The sequence below is a fragment of the Trichechus manatus genome, unplaced genomic scaffold (assembly GCF_000243295.1).
Source record: "Trichechus manatus latirostris isolate Lorelei unplaced genomic scaffold, TriManLat1.0 scaffold00154, whole genome shotgun sequence".
NCBI lineage: Eukaryota > Metazoa > Chordata > Mammalia > Sirenia > Trichechidae > Trichechus > Trichechus manatus.
This window is the reverse complement of record NW_004444090.1, coordinates 851140-874573: the sequence shown is the minus strand read 5'-3', so window position 1 is coordinate 874573 and position 23434 is coordinate 851140. Positions and strand designations below refer to the sequence as shown.

The window sequence follows — 23434 nt, the reverse complement described above, 5'->3', positions numbered from 1 at the left end:
TAAGACTCTAAATGAAAACCAATGCCTACATAATGGAAGTATTATGAAAAAAAGAGGTATAAAACAACTGATGTATACAATGCAGTGTCTAGTTTATTACTAAAGAAAAACAAGAGACTGTGTTCATAATCTACATTCTCAAACTCACAGCAAAGTTGGCTTAAAGAAAATTTTGATATTGTTTTCCCACTGACTTTCATTATAAAAGTTGTTTCTACTGGAAAACAAGTGTTGGAGTCAAGAGATAATAATAAAAATATAAGAATGCCTATTATTATATTAAAAAGTAACAATGGCAAACATTAGTGAATGCTTAGTATGTATTATTTTATTTAACACTACAGACTTTTATGATGGAGCCCTGGTGGCGCAGTGGTTAAGAGCTCGGCAGCCAACCAACAGGTTGGTTGTTTGAATCCACCAGCTGCAACTTGGAAATCCTATAGGGCAGTTCTACTCTGTCCAATAGGGTCGCTATGAGTCAGAATTGACTCTATGGCAATGGGTTTGGTTTGATTTGGCTTCCTCTCATGTTTGACTATAATTTTTTTCTTATATTAAAGTATCTGCATTGTTGTCTCATTCTCCTTGTTTTTCCTGGCAGAGACCAGGCCATATTAATCTCAATGTTCTGTACAAAACATTGTGGAGTGCCATCTGTTCATTTAGCAAACACTTGAGAGCCTAGAACATTTCAGACCCAGGGATAAAGAGACAGACCTTGTCCCCAGGAAGGTCAGACTCTAACTGGGAAGAAGACATGTAAACTACTAAACCTAAAATTCCATGAATTCAAAGTAATTTTCTTTGGTCATGTTATACTTCCTGCAAAAACCAATCAAGTATACATACTTGTTAATTACTTGATTTTTTAAATATTTCTAAGATTACAATGTACTGCAAGGAATAGTATTCAGTTTCTACCAATTAAATTCAAGATTAGAACAGTTATGAGCAAAATGGTAAAATGTTTCAACTCTGTGTTTTACCTGTAGCGTAAGCAATCTGATCTTTGGCTTGGTCTCTCTCTTTCTTCATCTTTTCCAAGTCTACTTCAAGAGCTTGTTTGTCTTGCTTCAGTCTTTTGATGTCTTCCAATAAACTGTTTTTTTCTTTCTTGATATTCAAAGAAATACAAAAGCAAATTATTTTCAATCACTATAAAATGTGGTATGATCTCTCCTTCATTCAATATATCATAATACTGTTGCTAAATAGTCTTCCTAAATTTTAGCAGTGATGTTATTATTAAGATGCCCCCCCAGAATCACTAATAGCTCCCCATAGCCTAGGAGAATCAGTTCTAATCATCTTACTCAGCACAGCATTAAAGACCTTCCAGTTTACTTTTCCAACTTTTTCTGCTATATGTTAGTCAAATTGAATGATTCACTAATTCTATTGCCTGTATTCCTGCAATAACCTACTAATTGAAACCAAAAACCAAACCAAACCAAACCTATTGCCACCGAGCCAGTTCTGACCAATAGAGACCATATAGAACAGAGTAGAACTGCCCCATAGGGTTTCCATGGAGTGGCTGGTGGATTTGAACTGCCGACCTTCTGGTTAGCAGCCGAACTCTTAACCACTGTGCCATAATTAACTTCCACCCTGACTGCCTACAGTCTATTCTCCTCACACTAGACAGAGGAGTTGTTTTAGAATCAGTTAATATCACTCTTCTGTTTGAAATTGTGACAGCCCCCATTTCTCTAAAAATAAAACCTAAAGTCCTTTTCTTCAGTGTCTATAGAACCTGGCCCTTGTCCACCCCTCTGATCCCATCTACTATAAATCTTCTTCTTTCTCTCTCCATCCTAGCTACAGAGACCTCGTTGCTGTTCTTTGAACATGTTAAGTACACCGCTACCTCAAGGTGTTTGCATTTTCTGTCTTTTCTGCCTGCAGTGCTCTGCCCCATAGAGCCACGTGACTCTCTCCTTCACTTCATCAGGAAGCCCAGGAAGGCATTCCCCGACCACGGTACCCCTCAACCCCATCCGGGCCCCCAGTCACATTGCTTTGTTTTCTTCTCACAGCACTCTTCACCACCTGACATGTTATATATTTACCTGAAAGCAGGGAATTTATTTTGTTAATCCTTGTATCAAAATATGCATAAAAATGTTTGGCACATAAAAATATGTTAAATAAACAAATTCTCAATACACCCTGCATTCCATACTATTCTCAAAACCTTGAAGCACTGTGCCCTCCTTCCTCTGCTTGACAAAGTCATACTTATCCTTCAAAGCTTAGTTCAAATGAGGTTATTCCTGATAGTCCCTTCCTCGGTGTACCCACAAACTTCCACTGTACCTCTAGTATAGCATTTACTACTTTGTTTTTTATGACATTGATTTGTTTACATGCCTGTTCTCTTTATTAGGCTGAAAGCTCTACGGGGACATAGACTGTGGTTTATCTGTTTACTTTATGGCATTCAGCACACGACAGGTACTCAATAAACGTACGTTGAACTGAACTCCTAACTGCTGAAGAAACTCTTAGACTCACGGCAGTACACTTGGTATACAAAAAAAAAAAAAAAATACAAAAAAACAAATCGGTGCTGTCAAGTCGATTCTGACTCATAGTGACCCTATAGGACAGAGCAGAACTGCACCATAGAGTTTCCAAGGAGCGGTTGGTGGATTTGAACTGCCGACCTTTTGGTTAGCAAACTCTTAACCACTGCACCACCAGGGCACTTGGTATAGTTAGTTTCAAAATAAAAGAAATTCTTACACATTCAGCCTACCATCTTACAATTTAAAATTCAGTCTTAAATAGAAAATAATTTCATTCATAAAGCATTATGTAATCTGTTTCTAGTTGCATCACAGATCTAACTGCACTATTTCATTGTTTAATCCTCTGTGTGATCTTCTGTAGATCTCTTTTCAGGAGAGCACCAAGTTTATGTTTTGAATGCTCAGATATCTTTCTGCAAATACCTCTTGTTTAATTAGGCCAATCAATTTAAGAATGCTCCCTAGCAATGGCTATTGCATGGCATTGTAGACTTTGAGAACGAAAGCAACTTTAAATATCCTGAGTTCAATCATTCAAGGAATGCTTAAATGGATGTCCACTCTATGCCTGTGTATCTCCAGGGACAGACTTCACACAACCAAGAAAGCTAGTATACCTCATATCAATCCTGTGGGCCTTAGGGTTTTTGGTTAGCAAGTATTTCCCTCTCCTTGTAAGTTACTGTGCAGACACTCAGAGAGGGTCTCTGCCTGCCTCTCTGACCTTACCTTCTACCACTCTCATCCTTATTCACTCACTGTTGCCTCAAAGCACTCTGATCCTGGAAGGTAACAGGCCCATTTCCACCTCAGGACTTTAGCATTTGCTCTTCCCACTGGCTGGAAGGCTAGATCTTTGCATGGCTGGCTTCTTCTCTTCAGCTCTCAACTCAAGTTACCACTTTCTCAGAGAGAGTTTCCCTGACCACACTATCCAGTGCTGCCTATACCCCTCACCATTATTCTCTTTTAAAATTTTTCTTCAAATCACTTACTACTATCTGTAAATATTCAATTTGTTTACTTATTGTCTGTCTTTCCCACCAGAATACACATTTTTAGTTAACAAGGTCCATGTCTGTCTTATTTACTGATCCTTTGTACAGCCTGGATGACTGCCTGCTACATGGTACGTACTTGATAAAGGTTGACTGACCGTTGTAGTAAGCCCCTTTTCTCCTCTCCACCCTGATACTAAAAGGAAAGGCTTAGGACCTTAGCTTTCATTGTTTCCATTCATACTTTATAAAGAGCCATGTAATATTTTAAGAATATACTAATTGGTATTCATTAATTAATTAGGTACAAATTGGATGATATATAAATCTACTTGATATGAATATTATTATATTACAGATTTATTCCAGCATGGCTAATTTTGCTCTGAAACTACTTAAACTCAAAATACCAAAGTGAATGAAAATATAGCTACAGTCCATTTTTCAGTCTTTACACAAATATACATATCTCCAAATAATTTTATTATTATCTTAAACTAACACTTTTCTTTTTCATGATTTAAGATTTTCCCTGTTTGGTAGTTTCACCATGATGAAACTAGTATTTTTATTTATTTATCCTGCTAAGGACCACTATGCTTCCTGAATCTGAGAATTTATCTCTTTGATCATTTCTAGAAAGTTCTCAGTCATTATCTTTTTAAATACTTAAATACATACTAAAACCAAACCAAACCAAACCTGTTGCTGTCGAGTCAATTCTGACTCATGGCGACCCTATAGGACAGAGTAGAACTGCCTCATGGAGTTTCCAAGGAGCAGCTGGTGGATTAAAGTGGCTGTAGCTCTTAACCACTGTGCCACCAGGGCTCCAAATACATATTACAGCACCTCATATTTCTTAGTATTTTTGATATTTCCCATTTCTCTGTTTTTCTGTTTCACACCAGGTAAAGTTCCTTAGATCTATCTTCCAGTTAACTGACTTTTTTTCTTATTTGTGTATGATCATATGTTTAATCAGAAGGACATCATGCTTGGTAAAGTAGAGGAGGAGATGGATTGACACAGTGGCTGCAACAATGGGCTCAAACGTAGCAACGATTGTGTGAGGATGGTGCAGGACCAGGCAGTATTTTGTTCTGCTGTATATAGGGTCGCTATAAGTTGGAAATGACTTGATGGCACCTAACAACATCTGTTTAATTATTCTACTGAATTTTTAATTTGCAGAATATTTCCTTTCAAGGGCACCATCTCTTTCTCTGAATTTGTCTTGTCTGTTTTTGATAGTTCATTTTTTTCTCATATTTTCTCTCATTTATTTTATATCTTTAACCATTTTAAGCCCCTTTATTCAGTAATTCTCTATTCAGTAATTCTATTGGGGCTCTAATCCTGTTTGTTATATCTTCTGATGCCTGCATGGTAGATTGCTTCTTGGGGTTTTATAACTTTGCATTGTGAGCACTTGGTCAGTAGGATCTTATCTGCAGGAATACTCTGTGGGCTGGGTTAAGGGTATAAACCCTGCAGGTTGTCCTGCATTTGTTTCTTCTAGTCATGGCAGAAGTTATCCTTGACTCAGGACCATTGTTTGTTATTTATTCAGTTTGAACATGACCAGCCCTTACAGGTTGTGTCAATTCAAATCCTAAAACACAAAAGCAGAAGAGGTGCCATTTATACTGAACAACCAGAAAATCATAGCATCAAGCAGAGGAGACTTTTTCTATTCAGAGACCAACTTAAGGCAGACAAGCTTTCTCAACATTTCAGTCCCTTATGAAGGTGGTTGGATTTGTTTCTAGTCTACTGCTTTACTGAAGGATGTGGTCCTTTGAAGTCCTGGTGTTCTATCTTCACTTCGCTGTCAAAGCCCATGTCCCTTCATTACTGAACTGGGAGCCTGAGGAACAGACACTTACCACTAGGTTTTCATTCCCTCCACATTTTTGTCCCCAGAGACTTCCCCTATTTTCTTGAGAGCTTCGTTATGCATTTACAAAATGTTTATTATATTTTACCCAGTATTTTTAGAAGTTTTAAATGTGAATTTTCAAATTTCCTATTTGCCAGAAATATATGTCCAAAACAGCACTTTTAAAAGGTCACTAACAACAAGCTTCAAAGGAAGCTAACAAAAGCCTTCAAAAACTTTAGCTGTATTAATTTTTGTTTTAACTTGTTAATTTTTGAGACTCATTGATATTGGGGCCCAGGCTTTCCTTTTTCCTTCCTTCTCTCCCTTCTTTCTATCTACCTATCTGCCTACCTACCTAATCATTCCATGCATACATACAAAGCATACACACACATTTATAGAAAGTTCCCTAATAGATTCATATGTGAAACTGCATTTTGCATACTACAAAATCTTGTTATACATTAGTTGTTAAAATATGGTATATCACTATGAGTCAGAATCGACTCAACGGCACACAACAACAACAAATTTATGTAACCTAACTTTATACAGCAGCCCTGGTGGCGTAGTGGTTAAGAGCTGGCCTGCTAACCAAAAGGTCCGCAGTTCAAATCCACCAGCTGATCCTTGGAAACCCTATACGGCAGTTCTACTCTGACCTATAGGGTCACTATGAGTTGGAACTGACTCGATGGCACCTAACAACGACAACTTTATATAATAAATTTATTATTAAAAAGTGACATGCAATTGGAATTTTTCTAATTTACATAATTATTCAAATAGATTAGAAGGGCTTTTTACTTTTATGCTACAGTTTTTAAAGACAGGGGAGTGGAGAGAAGTAACTGCCCTCCCACAGGGCATATTTGGAAATGTGGCAGAGTACAATGATTGGTGAGTGCTGTAAGCACCTAGTCTCTGAGGACAGCAATGATAAATAAAAATCATGCTTAAGACAGAATTAACCTGCCACAAATTCCAAAAATTCCCAGGCTAATAAATATTGCTTTAGAAAATTCTAGGCCAAATTCTTTATAATTCAATATAAAAGTTTCAAAAGTTAGAAGCAGCCATTATACTACACCTTTGTGTCAGGTAGTTGGGATACACATACTTGTAAGACATAATCTCTCTCTGCCCTTCAGAAGTGCACAGGCCACTTAGGAAGACAGGTATAAATCCAACTAACTTTTTTAAGGTGAATAATCACCTCCAATTTTTTTCCTATTGTAGTTCAACACTTCCTAATGAAGAATTTGCTTGAAATAAGTATACATGCCCTAAATGAGGTTATGTCTCCTACACAGCTCCAGTAAGACATTCCTGATGACATGTTGGATTATAAAGAGGATGCCATCTAAAACCAGCATTACATAGTTTCCTCTATATTAAGGTCACACATACTGTAACTATATTAATTAATATACTATATTAAAGTCATATGTATATATATACTAAATTCTAATCTTAGATATTTCATCTTAATTTTTAAATGGCATGAAATTACAAAAACAGATTTTTCACATACATGGGGATTTTATAATAACCTTTACTATCCTTAATAGTTAAAATCCTTATTCAGCTTACCTGTGCCATCCGGAGTTCTGCTAACAGTTCTGTAAAACTCTGGTTTCTGGTGGGCTCTGAATCTTCAACTACTCGAGACAGGAAGTGACTTTTATGCATTTGTTCTCTGATTTATTTTGAAAACAAAAGATGTTTTAACAAGACACTCCTTTTAATACAAAATATTCATTTCTTAAAAATTAAAAACTCTAATGGACATTGAAACTATGTGAGTTATTGAAGATAAAAATTTTATTTAATCTATAGATTAAAATACTGAAAGAGAAGTACACTTTAACTGAAACGTATATGTTTAAACTAAAAGACTAGAAAGCCTAAGAAAAATAATGTGTTGGTTTATTTGTAATATAAAAATATTTCCTTCCAATTCTCAGAGAAAAAAAATAATGTCCTAAAAGATGTCCTGTGGTGTTGTATACCCATTGTCACGTCATCCTAGACCCTTACCCTTGTTTTTTCTTTGCAATCTTACACATGGAAGCTAACAAACTAAAAACAAACATGGTTTACTACTTGGACAGTGTTGTTGTTAGGTGCTGTTGAGTTGATTTCAACTCATAGTGACCCCATGTGACAGAGTAGAACTGCCCCATAGGGTTTTCTAGGCTGTAATCTTCATGGGAGCAGATCACCAGGTCTTTCTCTTGTGGAGGTGCTGGGTGAGTTCAAACTACCAACCTTTTGGTTAGCAGCTGAGAGCTAAATCACTGTACCACACCAGGGCTCTTTTTTGTTGTTGTTGTTGTTTTGCCACAGAGACAGTATATAAGGAGTTTAGGAGCCCATATAAGATCATCAAACCCTAATGTACTAAAGAAACCATTTCTTTCACTGTTAAAAGTTCATTTAGAGACTGAGTTTTGGATCCTAGTATAGATATCCTCTTTTAACAGCCAGGAAGTATAAGATATTTGAAAATATTTCACTGAAGTATCTGGAAAGAAAGCAGATGTAAATGCTTTCATGTATCAGGAATGTGCAGATTATCACACTCAGCCTGGGGCAGCACTAGCTGGAGAAAGGAGCTTTTTCTTTTCCTAATTTCCACAAAGGTGTCCTCTGCTATACCTACTGGCTGTGTCTGCCAGATGGTGTGCCTTTTTCTATTTTGCATGAAAGATCAGTATGGGCTAGTGGCAGCCCTGCTTCTTAGCTCCTAGATAATCTAACAAAAAAATGGAAGAATTATGTGAATGAGTATGATGACATTCACAGTCAAAGAAGCTTGTCCTGACACCATTCCTATTAGTGATTAGGTGTTTATGTGGAATGATGCACATTTAGTTATTTTCTAAAAGAAGATAGTACCCTAGCTTGTCCGTGTTTGTGAGCTCTGCTTTTTCACTTCACTTAAAATGTTAAAGTTGTAACTATTAACATCCAAAACACCTTTGAGATACGAGCCATGATTCCTAAGTAGGTGCTGGTGTCCCATTCTTCTGCTGCAGCAAGAGATGTCTGATAACAACTTACAGGTTATCATTTCTCTGGAGAAATGCCCTCAGCCAAATAGGAGCCCTTGCCTCCTAGCTCAGGAAGATATCCTCCACCCTCTTCACGGGGCACATCTCAGCCAGGACTGACTGGCTTAGTGTACAAAAAGTTGCCCTTGCCTCAAGTGGTGTCCAACCCTTTAGTGCAACCTGTTCTCCAGCGCTTCCTTGTAGGAGCAGAAAGAAGCCAGTCTCTAGTTGAGATGACATTCTTGCCTACCTCTTCCCTTGCCCTATCCTGCTTCTCTTGCTCCCCTGCTTCTGAGAGTAGACTTCTAGCGAATCTCTTTAACAAGGATCCCTGCCTCAGCTTCTGACCTAAGACAGTAAGTGATATTATATAATACTCTTTTTAACTAATGTTAATCACCTTGCTTCTTAGGAAATGGTTAAGTATCCCAGGCTTAATGTCCAATCAAGAGGAATACTGTATATTCAGTTTTCTGAAAGTGATGACAAACTTAAATATGAACATGCTAAAAATATTAAAGTATGTATTAGTCACTTAATACCAAAAAAAATCATTGAATATTAAAAATACAAGCTGTAAAACTGTGTATCAGTGTACAAATGTTTTTAATTCTAAATAAAAGAAAATGTATCATTATTCATATAACAATAAAATGCTTAGAATTATTCTAAATATATTTGATTTTAAGAATTTGAAAAGGACTCACTTTAAGGAAGCTAACTCGCTCAACAAACTCTGGTTTTCCTTAAACATTCGCTCCTCATTTTTCTTGTTTTGTTCTTGGAGTGCTTTTACTTGATTATACAATCTTTCATTTTCCTTTTTAAAAACAGAATATTATATTTTGGTTAAAAGCCAGTAGTATTTACCTATTATAATATCACAACAGGTAAGTCCTTTAAACATTTTAAAGATCTTTTAAATGTCTTCAGTATTTAAGCAAAGAAAATCTTTTCAAACACATTATATTATCTCAAGAGAAAATTTGGTGTGTAAAAATGATACTTTCCAAAATGCTCAAAATGCTTGTCTGCAAAAATAAGTTGTAAAAATTCCCAAAGCAAGATCTTAATGCAGTATCATGCATTGGATTTCACAGGAGTAAATGGGCAACTGGCTGCAGGAATAACCACATCCTGATTGCGCAGACCAGGGTGGAAAGGCTCAGTGAGACCATTTATACCCTCTTTTTTGTGTTTGGCTTGAGAGAGCAAAATTATGGCTGGAAGGATCATTCTATAAGCCTGGCTTCCAGCAGTGAGGTAACTAGATTTAGCTGCAATGAATGTTCATGCCTGTTTCTGAAACCTACCTTAAGCAGGGAGTTAAAGGCCGGGCGTTTCTATTAGTTAAGGCAGAGAGAAACTAGACCCAGTTTACTGTGAGGCTTGGGCTAAAGACGACTCAAACAGTTGAGATCAGAGAGAGAAGGTATCTCTTTAATGATTCCTAACAATATTTTGTCTTTATGTTAATATGTAAAAATGAAGTGGTGGTTGTTTAAATAGCGTTAATGGTTATTCTAAAAGAGGCTTTATATTTTAATAGAAAGAGAATAACTGACTGGATCATGTGCTAATTGCTCTGGCTTATTAACCTCTTTAAAACTAAGAATCTGATGAAACCAAGGACCTTTGAGGATCTAACGAAAACTATGGCTATCTGACCCATCTCTGGCATAGTGCCTGGCACAAAGTCTGTGCTTAAATATCTGTAGAATTAATGAACCTCAGAAAAATATTTATATACATAAATTTTGTATTTCCTTTGTGGGAGGGGGTGGTTGGCACACTTATGGGTCTGTGGAATCTTCCTTTTAAAAACACTTGCTCTACATGGCCAGATCAGAATGGCAGGCCAAGGGTTTGAAAGCTTTCATGAACTCTAGGGCAGTGTATCCTGCAAGGACTGCAGTACTACTTCATTTATAGCAAATGTCACAGTCATTGATGTGGCAATGCTTTCCCTGGATGTCACTGGGTGACAGTACTTGTCACTAACAGGCTCAATGCTTAGGCTAGGCTATGGTTGTCAAAAGAAAAAGCTGTTATGAGAGAGAAGGAGAAGGGGAGGGAGGTAAGAAATGAGCGTTGGGGGGGAACTAAGATGAAGTCTCAAGCTGGAGACCACTAAACCTGTTCTGGCTGTCCATCAGGTCAGCATCACCGAGATTCCGTCACCTGTCACACATCACAAAAGTCTGCCTTCTGTAGGACACACAGATTTTCTCACACTTAATTAAATTTGTTTTCACTGCCAGGGTACAAGCAACTGATTTCAGATTCATATTCCTGAATATAATATTAAAACTAGCTATTATTATCTATTAAAAAGCATTTAAAAAAACTAGGACAGTTTCTAAGGAACATGGCTATTAAAAATAATAACAGGCAATATTCACTGATAGTTACTATGTGCCAGGCACTTGTTAAGAGGTTGGTTTGCCCTGTCTTATTTTAATTTCACAACCACCTTAAAAGGGAGGTGTTATTATTGATATTCACATTTCACAGGTAAGGAAACTGTCTTAGAGAGGTGAACTCATATGCCTAAGGCAGAACAGCAGGTGAGGGAGCCCAGATTCAAAACCAGATACTTTGATTCCAGAATCCATGCTCTTAACAACTTTAATTCTGCCTATGGGAAATGTGTAAACTAGTTAAATTATTACTTCTTTTTATTTGCCAGAATTCTCATTTACCATAAAACAAACACAGAAATATTTTAATATGACTCATTTTTACAACTAAAGGATCTCACAAACAAGCTCACAATGTAGTGAAGAATTAACACACCTGTTGATATCCTTGAAGAAGTGTCTCTTGTTCCTGTATTTCTTTTTGGATTTGCTTCAATTTTTCTTCGGTGACAGGATCAGTTATTTCTCCAAAATGTAACCATCTTTGTTTTTTGTTCGCTTCTTCAAAGCTATTTAGCTTTGAGAAAATGCAGAAATTGTTTTATTTGGGGAAGGAAAGGAAGAAGTGAGAAGTGAGGAAGAACAGAAAACTCAGGATGTTGTCTCATAATATTTACCACACTGGAATTTCATGTAACACCAATTACAGTCAATCAGTATAGTGATGTTTTGTGCTGATGGTTTGTTTATGGAAGTAACTCAGAAGTACTACACAGTGTCATTCTCTGAGTCTAGACCCTCTATAACAGTTCTTTCCAAAATTTTGTTTTCTTTGAAGGTCACACTGAACTAAGAGATTGGTTTTAAAAAGGACTGCTAACAGAAGAAAACCATGAAAATGGGCCAATTTAAATTCAGATTTTTTCCTCTTGGGGTTCATTTCAGGCTCTCCTCCAAGGTGGCAGTCTCAGAATCATGTCTGTATTTTATACAGCAAATATGTCAAGTTAAACAACTCCAGGAACAGAAGGATGACAATGAATTTAGCAGGGAATACAGATTCTTTTTCAGTCAATGAAAGAAAAAATAGACCAACACGTGTAGTACCTTTGCTTGAAGAATATAATTGTCTTGATTTAGTCTGAAGAGTTCTTTTTCCTGTTGTCTCTTCAGTTCTTCCATCTTCTTTTCCAGCTCTCTTTCTTTATCTGAGAATGTGACTTTAATTTGCTCAATTAGGGCTTGTGCACCCCTCCATTTTTCCTCTGCTTCCTGAACTCTTTTAAACATAAATAATTCTGTCTCCTTGTTCCCACCAGGGTATCCTAAAGAATCCTTTTAAGGAAAGGCATTATCTCATTATGGCAGATTTACATGTAACACTAAAACACAGGTCATTAGGAAAAAAAAACACAAATAAAAACGACACACTATTATGTAAGAAAAGCAATAAATGTTAAATAAGAGTGACTAGAATATCGCTCTTGAGGGAAATTTCATCTATTTCATTATTTATAATTTCATTTAAATATGATTTTAGAAGATAAAAGCATTACAAATATTAATTTGAAATTCAATACCTACATTCTGAAACTGAACACAGGAATCAATTTGTGTAGGATCTTCAGACTTCTTAGGAGTAGCCAGGCAACTTTCAGTTTTGGGAGCTGGTGTACCCAAAGCTGCAGGCTTAATGACTTTTGTTCCAGATAAGATTTCTAAATATCGTAAACAATAGATAAAAGCACCATAAATGCAAACAAAGTTGAATGTATATTCAGCAATTAAGTAACAGTAAGTATGAATACAATGGGAACACTAGGATAAAATGAAGATCTCAAAACAAAGCACAGCTGTTCCACTGTTTCACTGTGATAATTGACAGTGCACTCAGAATTGCCACCCATGATCAACATTCTATTCAATTTGACACAGATACCTAATTGACCCAAGACTCATGCCAAATGACATGGAACTAAACAAATGTGAAGAGAATGTGAACTGCGATAACCTCAGGCTTTATTAACTTAAATAAATTATTCTTTCAAATGTTCACAGTAATAATAAATAAGCATTTCTAAATGATCATTCAAAAGTAGCTGATAACCTTCTGAAGCATTTTAGTTCAGATTCAATATGCTTTCAAAGCATAACTGTTATAAACAATGTATATTAAGATATAACGTCAATAGAATAATACAAATTGCAGGGAGTTTTGATAATAGCTAATGTAAATTGGATTTTAAAATATTAAATCATAACACTGCTATAATACTCTGGTAATGTATATTAAACCAGAAAAAATGTGATTAATGTATGTTCTGGCCCAGTTTTCAGCTTTTAAGGTACTTTGTAAATGCCCAAAACAGTAGAGATAATTCTAAGGCTAATATATTATTCAGTTAATAATAAAGAATGTTTAAGGGAAATACTTAGATGAGACTTTAAGGCCCATATGCAAATATTACAGGTCCTGAGTAGAATACTCAATAAGCATTATTTGATTGCCTCAGCCTTAGAGGTAAATGAAGAACCTCAAAATTTACTTTTTTAACCTAATTTCTTCAAAATGAGAATTTTTAAACTGCAAAGTTTATTTTTTCCATTAAAAATGTAATACTTAGGAAATATAGTAAAGTCAAAAGAAGGAACAAGTCACCAAGAGTCCTTCACCCAAAGATTTCTTTTCATTCTTTTTTCCAGGCATAGGCATGGAGACATTTTCCTTACAGAGTTGTAATCATATTTAATTGGTCTATTTGATATCAATAAATTTTCCAGATGAATTTCTTAAAACATTCCAGATAAATTTCTTAAAACATACATAACAAATTGTTCGAGTCATTGTAAAGGAAGGCATTAACCCTTCCAAATTACTGGAGGTTTATTAATGTGGCCAATGAATGGGGTGTGATCTATTAACGTTGTGATTCTCCTAAGGACCTGACAGCTGAGTGGCAGGTTGTTCCCAATCATAGCAGTCTGCCAGTCCTTTCATACAAGAATGTCCCCTTCCTGAATTCTTAATTTTGATTTCTCAGTGGGCTAAAGTATTTCTTAAGTAATCATTTTTCAGTAATGGTACATGGGCAGTATCAAAATTTAATGAAAAGAATATATGATTACCCTTCTTCCTAGCTCGATCTGAGGTGGGAATGGATCTCAAGTTTTTGCTCTTCATAACGTCCTTTGAAGTTTTCTTTTCAAGAGTAGAAAACGTCTTGGATGGTGAATTGGGTTTGCCATAGCCTGAGCTCCTAACTGATGCATATAATCCACTCTGGGGTTTTCTTTTAAGTAAAGGAGGTGCACTTCTAGCCTTCTTATAAAGTACCTCTTTACCGATTACAGCCCCTTCTTCTCCAAAACTGAGCTGAGATCTCAAAGTCTGTACACAACAAGGAGAAACTCATTAGTATTTAAATGAACTTCAATTATAGTTGTAAATGAAGATGTAACAGTTGGCAAAACTGTAGTGACATTAAATAATGCAGTTTGTAGAAGGCAACCCCTACAGTAAAGTTCTTTAAGTCTAATTCACTGGAATTTTAGTATTCTGAAGCACATTTTCAAAGTCAGCATTAAAACAAAATAACAAAACAAAATAAGCTTCCCAGATGTATAATTACTAGAATAAGCATGGAGAAATACATTTGAAAATGACTTATAATATTATCTTTTTCCTTCCAGACTTCTCCAGATGTTTTAAAAAATTAATACCCTGCATTATTCCACAAAGAAAACTGGAGATGACTTACGATAAACATATAATTCAAAACTGTAAAATACAAACAGAATATTGTGATTATTGAAACTATAAAGCAGAATAGATCAAGATTAGAGGAAAAAGAAACAGTGAAATATAAGTTTCTTCATAGTTGCTAACAGTATTCATACAAAATGCCATTTACTCTTGCAGACTAATGGAAAGATAGAACAATAGCACTACAATGATGAGGAAACTTTATTTTCTTGTACTATCAAATTCTGGTCTATGGTTACTAAAGAAAAGCTTCTAAAAGAAAGCTAATGCTACAGTGGTATTCTTGAATTTGGGGACGTGAGGGTGTCATAGTACACATCGCTTGTAAGTATCCAGGATCTTCTGTGGGGGTTAGTATGTAATCAATCCCATTAGCTTAAGAGGAACACACTTATCAATAATACTTATATACTTAAATATAACTTAGTTTCTTGATATATCAAATCAATTTAGATTATAAATACTTACTTTATTAATTTTGTCATCCTGAGGTAATAATGAAGGATCAACAGATAGTTTTTTCCTCAAAATATCAAGGTACATTTTATCTATGTGTTCCTCCGTAGCAGTTACTCTTGGACAGCTATTTTCTATACCTTCATTTGCTGTCTTTTGTAAAACCACATTCTCATCACTTTTGTCAAAAAATTGGTTCACATGATGTGGTTCTTGAAACATAAGATTTGAGTTTGTCTTAAGTAAAGGACTAACAAATTCAGTTTCTTTATTATCCGCCAGTACTTTAGAACTACAAAACAAAGTAGGACACAGAGAATGAGCCCTGTATAATGTGACCCCTCAAACAGCAGTCTTTTTAACATATTTCTACAACTATTCAAATTAAGTTATTAATGTTAAGTACATTATTTACAATTCTGCTTAACAAAGTATACTCGCATAGTATCATAGAATTGTTTTTAATTTCAAATAATTTGAATACAGTACAGTACAATATAAAGAATTACATGATGACTCTCAGGTCTACTTTAAAGAAAAACCTGTTGCTGTCGTGATCCTATAGGACAGGGTAGAACTGCCCCATAGAGTTTCCAAGGTGCGCCTGGTGGATTCCAACTGCCGAACTTTTGGTTAGCAGCCATTGCTCTTAACCTCTATGCCACCAGGGTTTCCACTTTAAAGAAAAGGGAAACCAAACAAACTGAGAGTGCTTTTGTACAAGAAAAAAAAAAAAAGACTTAAATTAACTTTTTGTAATATATCTTTCATCCACAGTTTCTTATGAAGTCAACATGAATTTGAGACAGGGAAAATGTTTTACGTTATTTCTAAAAGAAACTAAAGAAGCAATAATAATTTATGCCAATGAAACAAAGAGTATAAAAATTAAAAAGTACAAAATCATTAGGATTTTGAAATAAAATAATTCCCAAGGTTAAAAATATTTTAACTGCAATGTAACATTTCAGACAACTAGATGTTAAAAATATGGAAAATATCCCAAAGAAACATTCCTTTCCTTATTGACTGATTTCCTTATTGACTGAAACCATGTGTTGATGACAGCAGAGGGCTGAGTCCCTAAATGACTGTGTGGAGCAGCGCCCTACTTCTGCCGACCCACATGGGACAGTGATGTGAACAAGAAATACATTTTTGACGGTGTTAAGCTATTAATATTTCAAGGATTATCTGTAACAGAGACTAGGATTACTTATTTGACAGTTTACAAAAGGTTTTTTAGACATGTGTACTAAAGCTCATACAACTGATATTTCTATAATTATTGTTATGTATTTAATATCAATATACTTGTTTTCAGCTTTTAAACACAAACCCATTTTAGAATTCACATTACTAAAATGGTTCCACTTACGCCAACAAAGACCCAAGATGTTTAAGAAAATTTCTTTAGAAACATGAACATAGTCCCAAACAACAATGATGAGGAAGCTCAATCTGCGCTTTAAAAGTACAAAATAGCAGCACTACAACTCAGGGGAGAAACACTAGGTTTAGCATTCAAGTGGATGGATTTTGGTGTAAGCTTCACTTCATCACTTCCTCTTAACTGGCAATATGTAGAAACAAGGCCATGAAATCACTACAAGTGGATTTACAGGGTGAGGATGTCCTATAAGAAGGGGCTCAAAACATGTCTGTTGACAAGATAAATGAACAAGTGAATATACGAATGAGTGATAAGCTATTTTACAGAAATATTTCATGTAGATCAAGGATTTGAAAATATGAATGGTTAAGCGCATAGATCGCCTGTGTTCCTTAAGCAATTTATTTAATGCCTTTAAGCCTCAGTTTTGTTATCCATGAAATGGGGATCATAACAAAATATACTTCATGGAGTTGCTATAGGTTAAATGAGATAATGTATTTAAAGAACTTCCAGTTTTGGGCCCACAGTAAGCATGTGATAGAAGGTCAGCTGTTATTATCACCATCATCATCTAGTTCTCATGAGAGCTCCACTACTCAAGTGGGTTTACCTCAGTTTCATCACCTGGGGATGGGGATAAGACACCTGTCCTACTTGTTATGAGAAACATGTGAAACACTGGATGTGCCATGTAAGTGCTATACAAATGCAAAGTGTTCTTATGACACAATATTGTGATGTGTAACTCTGTGTTGGAGGATGACAGCAGTGTCCCACATGCTTCTAACAAAGTGTAGTGGAGCTACAGCATTTTCACACAGCCTATTTCTTTTGTGACCAAAGAACTCAACCTGTGAGATGACGGATGGTCTAAGACAAAGCACAAAACGAGCTGGTTTATAAAGAAAAAGAATCTACAACTCATATACAGAATAAAATTCATGTTCTCTCACATCAACTGAATCAACTGTCTCAGAGCTATTTAAAGATGAAGAGATAGTATTTTTCAGTGAAAAGCTTTAAGGCTACTTAATGGCAGAAACTTTTTTAGTACTATGTATTTATTTTCCTTATAGCAAAAAAAGAATTTTGATAAATTGAGTAAGGACTAATATAGATAGAAGAAAGTAATGACTCATAGGTAGATTCATATAAGCGAATACCAGTTGACCTTGAGTCAATTTCGACTCATGATGACCCCAACTATGTCTGAGTAGAACTCTGCTCCATAAGGTGTTCAATGGCTGATTTTTCAGAAGTAGATCACCAGGCTTTCTTCTGAGGCATGGACTGGAATCCCTAACCTTTTGGTTATAGCTGAGCATATTAACTGTTTGCACCATTCAGGGATATAATATTACCCATTAATCATTCACTGGAAATGTTTACACAGAACAAATTATCCTAAAAGTTTTCAATGACAAAACTAGAACAAATAAAAACTCACTCAACTAAACAAACAATCTACATAATACATTCTAATAAACTCATACCTGACAGGTTGTAAATCAAAACCACTGACCCCAAAGGAATCTATTCTGATAGGTTTCATCAGCTCTTCTACAGTGGGCAGATCTAAGAGGAGAAAAAAGTGAAAGTAGCTACCAAAAATGTGTAAAGTACTTAAAATAATTAGCTCTAGGTGTGTCTAGTTAACATAGTTAACAAAGCTGCATATGCAATAAACCCCACTTCCCATTGTAAACTTACTTGTACTAGGCAAACTTCCTTTAATATTCTATTTGATAAATATATATACCAAATATATGTGTGTGTTTATACCTCTTTAAAGTGTTAAAAAGCAAAGATGCCACTTTGAGGACTAAGGTGTGCCTGACCCAAACCACGGTATTTTCAATTGCCTCATATATATGTGAAAACTGGACAAGGAAAAAAGACCAAAGAACTGATGCCTTTGAATTACTGTGTTGGCTAAGAATATTGAATATACCATGGACTGCCAGAAGAACAAACAAATCTGTCTTCGAACAAGTACAGACGGAATGCTCCTTAGAAGCCAGGATGGTGAGACTTTGTCTCACATATTTTGGACATGTTATGAGAAGGGACCATCCCTGAAGGACATCATGCTTGGTAAAGTAGAGTGTCAGCGAAAAAGAGGATGATCCTCAATGAGATGGACTGACACAGTGGCTGCAACAACAGGCTCAAACATAGCAATGATTGTGGGGATGGCGCAGGACTGGGCGGTGTTTCCTTCTGTTGTACACAGGGTCACTATGAGTCAGAACCAACTCAACAGTACCTAACAACAACATACATACATAATATAGCTATATATGTAAACATACGTGTGTGTGCATATGCATATATATATATTTTGTTAAGTATGTATTTAGTTGACCCCAAAATACTGTTCTCTATTTAAAAAAGCACTGTAATACTGTATTTTTTTTGCAAATAATGTGCCCATACATATAATGTGTGGCATAGCACGCTTATGAAAATATCGCAGGGGGGTTGCATGGTTGGCAAAAAATGTGTAATGTGAACATTATTTGCATAAACATGGCATATATGTATACATATACATGAAAAAGAGTAAAAAAATGTGGAAACACTTAAGCAATTTTTAATTTGATCAAGGCCCATTGAAGGAGGAGCTGAAATTTTATCCTATGTCTGGCTCTAACTCTATAGTGAAATCTGTGATTCCTGGATATCATTTTGAACAAACCGTTTAAATAAGTTCAGAGACTGAGAAACAATCACCACAGTAAATTGTATTTAAATTACACTACACTGAAAACTGTTCAGAGAGGGTCTCAAATAATGGAAAAATAATATATAAATTTATTAGTAAGTTTTTACCAGATTCAGTCGTAGAATTGTTTTTTGAGGACTCGTCATCATTGTCTTGAGGATGATCTTTCACTGAGTTCTTGGTATTTTCTATTGCATTACTCTCAAATCTTTGTTCATCTGTATCGCCCAAAGAATGGGCTACATGATGATAAGCCTGATGTAGGGCTTCAATGTCACTATTGCTTTGTCCATGAGAGATACCTGTTGAAATCAATGTAATCTCTAGGTACATGAGAAGTACATGAGAAATATATAACGCTAATATCACCCCTACAGGACCCTGGTGGTGGAGTGGTTAAGAGCTTGGCTGCTAACCAAAAGGTTGGCAGTTTGAATCCACCAGCTGCTCCTTGGAAACCCTATGGGCAGTTCTACTCTGCCCCATAGGGCCGCTATGAGTCAGAATCAACTAGATGGCAATGGGTTTGGTTTGGTTTTGGTTTAATATTACCCCTTGGTCTGTTAGGAATGGTGAACAAGGCTGCAAGACAATGTTGTTGTGTGCTGTCAGGTCCATTTCGACTCATAGTGACTATAAAGGACGGAGTAGAACTGCCCCATAGGGTTTCCTAGGCTGTAATCTTTATGGCAACAGATTGCCAGGTCTTTTCTCCCATGGAGCCACTGGTGGATTTGAACTTCCAACCTTTTGGTTAGCAGCTGAGCACTTAACTATTATGCTACCAGGGCTCCTTGTAGAACAACAGTGACATTATTATAAAGGTAGAGTTATGCACAAGCTCAGGTAATATGTAGCTATAACGAACTAGTATGAAATTGTAGCAGTCTCAATAATTCGTTTCAGCAAGTACAGATGATATAGTCTGTATCCTGATGTGGTAGATAATAAAAAATTGACTCCATTAGTTATTGCCCTCTTTTCCTACTATCCTTAACCAACCTCTGTGCATTGGATAAAACTATTCTTAAATTTTCCCAAACTGATATATTCCTTTCAAAGATTCTACTTCTCCCTTAACACTGCTACTCTCTCTCTGCTTCCGAGTGCTGCCAAACATCTTACAATTTGCCCTTCCTCAACTGCAATTCACTCCTCTGACTTTGCAATCCAATACATGTTCCAACATCCTGATGAATAAAAACAATTTCCTAATGGTCAAATCCAACAGTTTCTTTAGTTCTCATGCTACTTCAACCCTATGAGACACTTGTCACTGTGGACCACGTTTTCCTGGGAATGGTTTCTTCCACAACGCTTTCTCCTTGTTCTTCCTATCACTCTTACGGTAAATGGTTCATTTCAGCACTCCATCTTTAGTCCTCTTTTTATCACCTCCCACTTCATGTTTTTTAGTCTGGTTGATTTCATCAATATCCTTAGCTTTAACTATTGCCTGTTATGCTGGTGACTTCCATACCTATGCCTTTTGTCCTTATCTCTTTTCTATCAAACTCTAACAAACATTTACATTGTCCTTTAAGTAAACCACATCTAACACATCCCCAACTGAATCCATTATATTCCCCAATAAACCTGTCCTAATACCAGTATTTCCTATTTCAGCTAATGGCATCACTATTCACCCAGTCACTCAAGATAGAAACCTTGACATCATTATTCACTCTTCTTTTTCTATTAGCTCTCTGTCTCCACCAACTGATAAATAATTTCTGGAAAAAAGAATTTGAAGAATCTCATGACAATCATCATTTAAGATCTTTTTAAAGTATTTTCTTACTCAGTTTGTAATTTTCATTAATTATAATGAATTTTTCAAAATTGGAGGAAAGAATAAGTTATAGAAGAGGAATGGAAAAAATAACAGAAATAAGATGACTGGTCTTCTCTTGGTACCCATGATTAATCAATTACTATAAAGAATAAAATGGTACATACAGCTTCATCTTCCTCAGCCTTTATAAACTGTATGTTGTATACTATACAACTCTGAGGGGCTGTTTTATTCTGTAAACATAAGAGGTGACTGACAGCCACTTACAAGATTATGTAAAAATGCCTTACAATGAGATGTCTTTCTATCTAATGTTTCAGGTCACCACCGATATGTGGAGCATTTCCTAATAAACTAAAGTTTTGCTTAAATTAAAAACAAAAATGTAGGGGGATACTGTTAGAGTAAAACTGCCAACAGTTAAGGGGCAAGGCTTTTGCACGAGAACATGAGGATAAAGGTCTTGCCTGTTGAGATGAGCCTAACTTTCCCCTTAAACCATCCGCCAGCAGCATGACTGGAGGTGAAAATTAGTTTTCATGAAAAAAGGAAAGGCACAAGGTGGTTTTTCTCCTCTACTGAAAGATCAGGATGATTAAGTATCTGCTGAGTGTATATAAAATAAATAACCCCAATGGCAAATAGCATAGTAGTTCTGAAGGCACACCTAATTTTTAAACAGGTGTGAGGTGTCAAAAGAAAAAGGCTCCAGGGTTTAGAGCAACAGCAGAGCAAACATGCAGAAAAATAAATGTCCTAAAAATTAAAAATTAGAAATAGAGGATAAAGAGGTATTAGGGCTGCTCAGAAAAAAGAGCTGGAGAAAGGTACTTTTCTCCTAACTGGAGTCATTAACCCAGGTGATACTAAGAATACTTCCAGAGTCATTAAGTTAACTAGTTTCATACTTTCTATGAAGAGGAAAAGAAAAGACTTATCCACCTTTTAGGTTAAAAAGAGGCGCCCTAAGTAGTTATTTTATGTATTGCTACATGCTAAAAGCCCCTTCTATTTTTCAACTTTAGAAAGTTGAAAAGTATCAAATGCTATTTTGCAGAGCAAAGGGCCAGGTTTCATGGAGCAATACTGTCATCCTATGACTACTCCAGCCATGCAGCCACAGCACAATGGTGTTTGTCTGTTAGACAGGTGAAAAGTAAGTGAAAAGCTTGCCTGTGAGACAGGTGAAACTCTGGCCTGGCATTGAGAAAGCCTTGGTTTTACAGTTATCAGTCTCTTCCCAAGTAGCCTCTAACTACTGAATTAAAGAACCACAATTTAATACAATAAAGCATTAAGAATTTCATAAATGATAATTAACGAAGACGATCTTTGACAATACATCCCCTAAATTTAGGAAGAAACCTGGTAAAAAAACAAAAACAAAAACAAAAATACAGTACAGGTAGTCTCCGACTTATGATGGGGTTCTGTTCCGACGACTCTGTCTTAAGTCTGTTCTGACATAAGTTGAATATCTCATTGTTTTTTTTTTTTAGTTTTCATTATAATTGCCTTTTATTATCAGTATCTTTATAAATCTGCTCTTTATTTTTCTTTGGAGGTTGGAAACATTACATATAAACTTACAGATATATTTTAATACATACACATGTAAAAAAAAATTCACAAATCATAAAAATTCACTCTGACAATGAAGAAGAGTTGGATGACGTTGGCATTTTGTCAGTTGTGGTAATAACTCCACTTGTGGAAGGCACTGGATCATCTGGATTATTGCTTGGAATGGGGGTGGTGCTTCTAGTTAGAAAATTAGTGAGAACTGTCTGTATGGTCTTTTTCATTTTTTCTTCATATATTTCGCAGTAACCTCTTGCTGCTTCCTGAATCTGCCTATCGACTTTAGCAAAGTGATCAGCATTTGGATCTATGTTTTCAAGCAACTGATGCCCCTGATTTAGTTTAGAAAAAACTTCAGCTAATCCTTTCACTGTAAAATTTTTTGGCTTCTCTCCTTCCTCTTCCTCATTATTTCTTTATTCTGCAGCATTTCTTTCCTCTTCAAAATCCATTAATTCTTGATCTGTCAATTCCCCTTCTTTGTGACCTATGAGCTATTCCACATTGGGAACATCAAGTTCTAAATTCAGAGTTCTTGCCACGTGGATGATTTTCCCACTGATCTCTTCCATCATATTATTCTGATCAAATCCTTAAAGCAAGTTCACATAACTCAGCAATTTTTCCCATATCCCCTGCATGCATTTTCCTGTAACTTCCTTCCAGGAAGATGCAATGCTCTAGATACATCGAAGACTATTATAATTCTTTCAGAAACTGCATGTTACTGTATCTCCATCTGTTGCAGCTATTGCCTGAGCAATCATGGTCCGTAGGTAGTATGCCTTGAAAGTGGCGATTGCACCCTGATCCATACGCTGAATCGCAGCTGCCGTATTGGGAGTTAGATACACCATGTGCACATCTTGATTTTGATCACCT

At 35.9% G+C, this 23434-nt stretch overlaps 1 protein-coding gene across 2 annotated transcripts in view; it reads right to left on the bottom strand.

Annotated features, from left to right (window-relative positions):
• The window catches only part of CEP162 (centrosomal protein 162), a 65464-nt gene that overhangs the window by 25767 nt on the left and 16263 nt on the right, over positions 1–23434 (bottom strand). For both annotated transcript variants that reach the window (XM_023740365.1, XM_004386067.2), the window contains 10 exons: positions 19284–19478; positions 17945–18026; positions 15068–15347; positions 13963–14224; positions 12421–12554; positions 11944–12171; positions 11273–11413; positions 9184–9296; positions 7014–7119; positions 990–1116 (listed from right to left, as the gene is read on the bottom strand). In XM_023740365.1, coding sequence (XP_023596133.1) covers positions 990–1116; positions 7014–7119; positions 9184–9296; positions 11273–11413; positions 11944–12171; positions 12421–12554; positions 13963–14224; positions 15068–15347; positions 17945–18026; positions 19284–19478 — 1668 coding nt within the window. The remainder of the gene's footprint in view (positions 1–989; positions 1117–7013; positions 7120–9183; positions 9297–11272; positions 11414–11943; positions 12172–12420; positions 12555–13962; positions 14225–15067; positions 15348–17944; positions 18027–19283; positions 19479–23434) is intronic.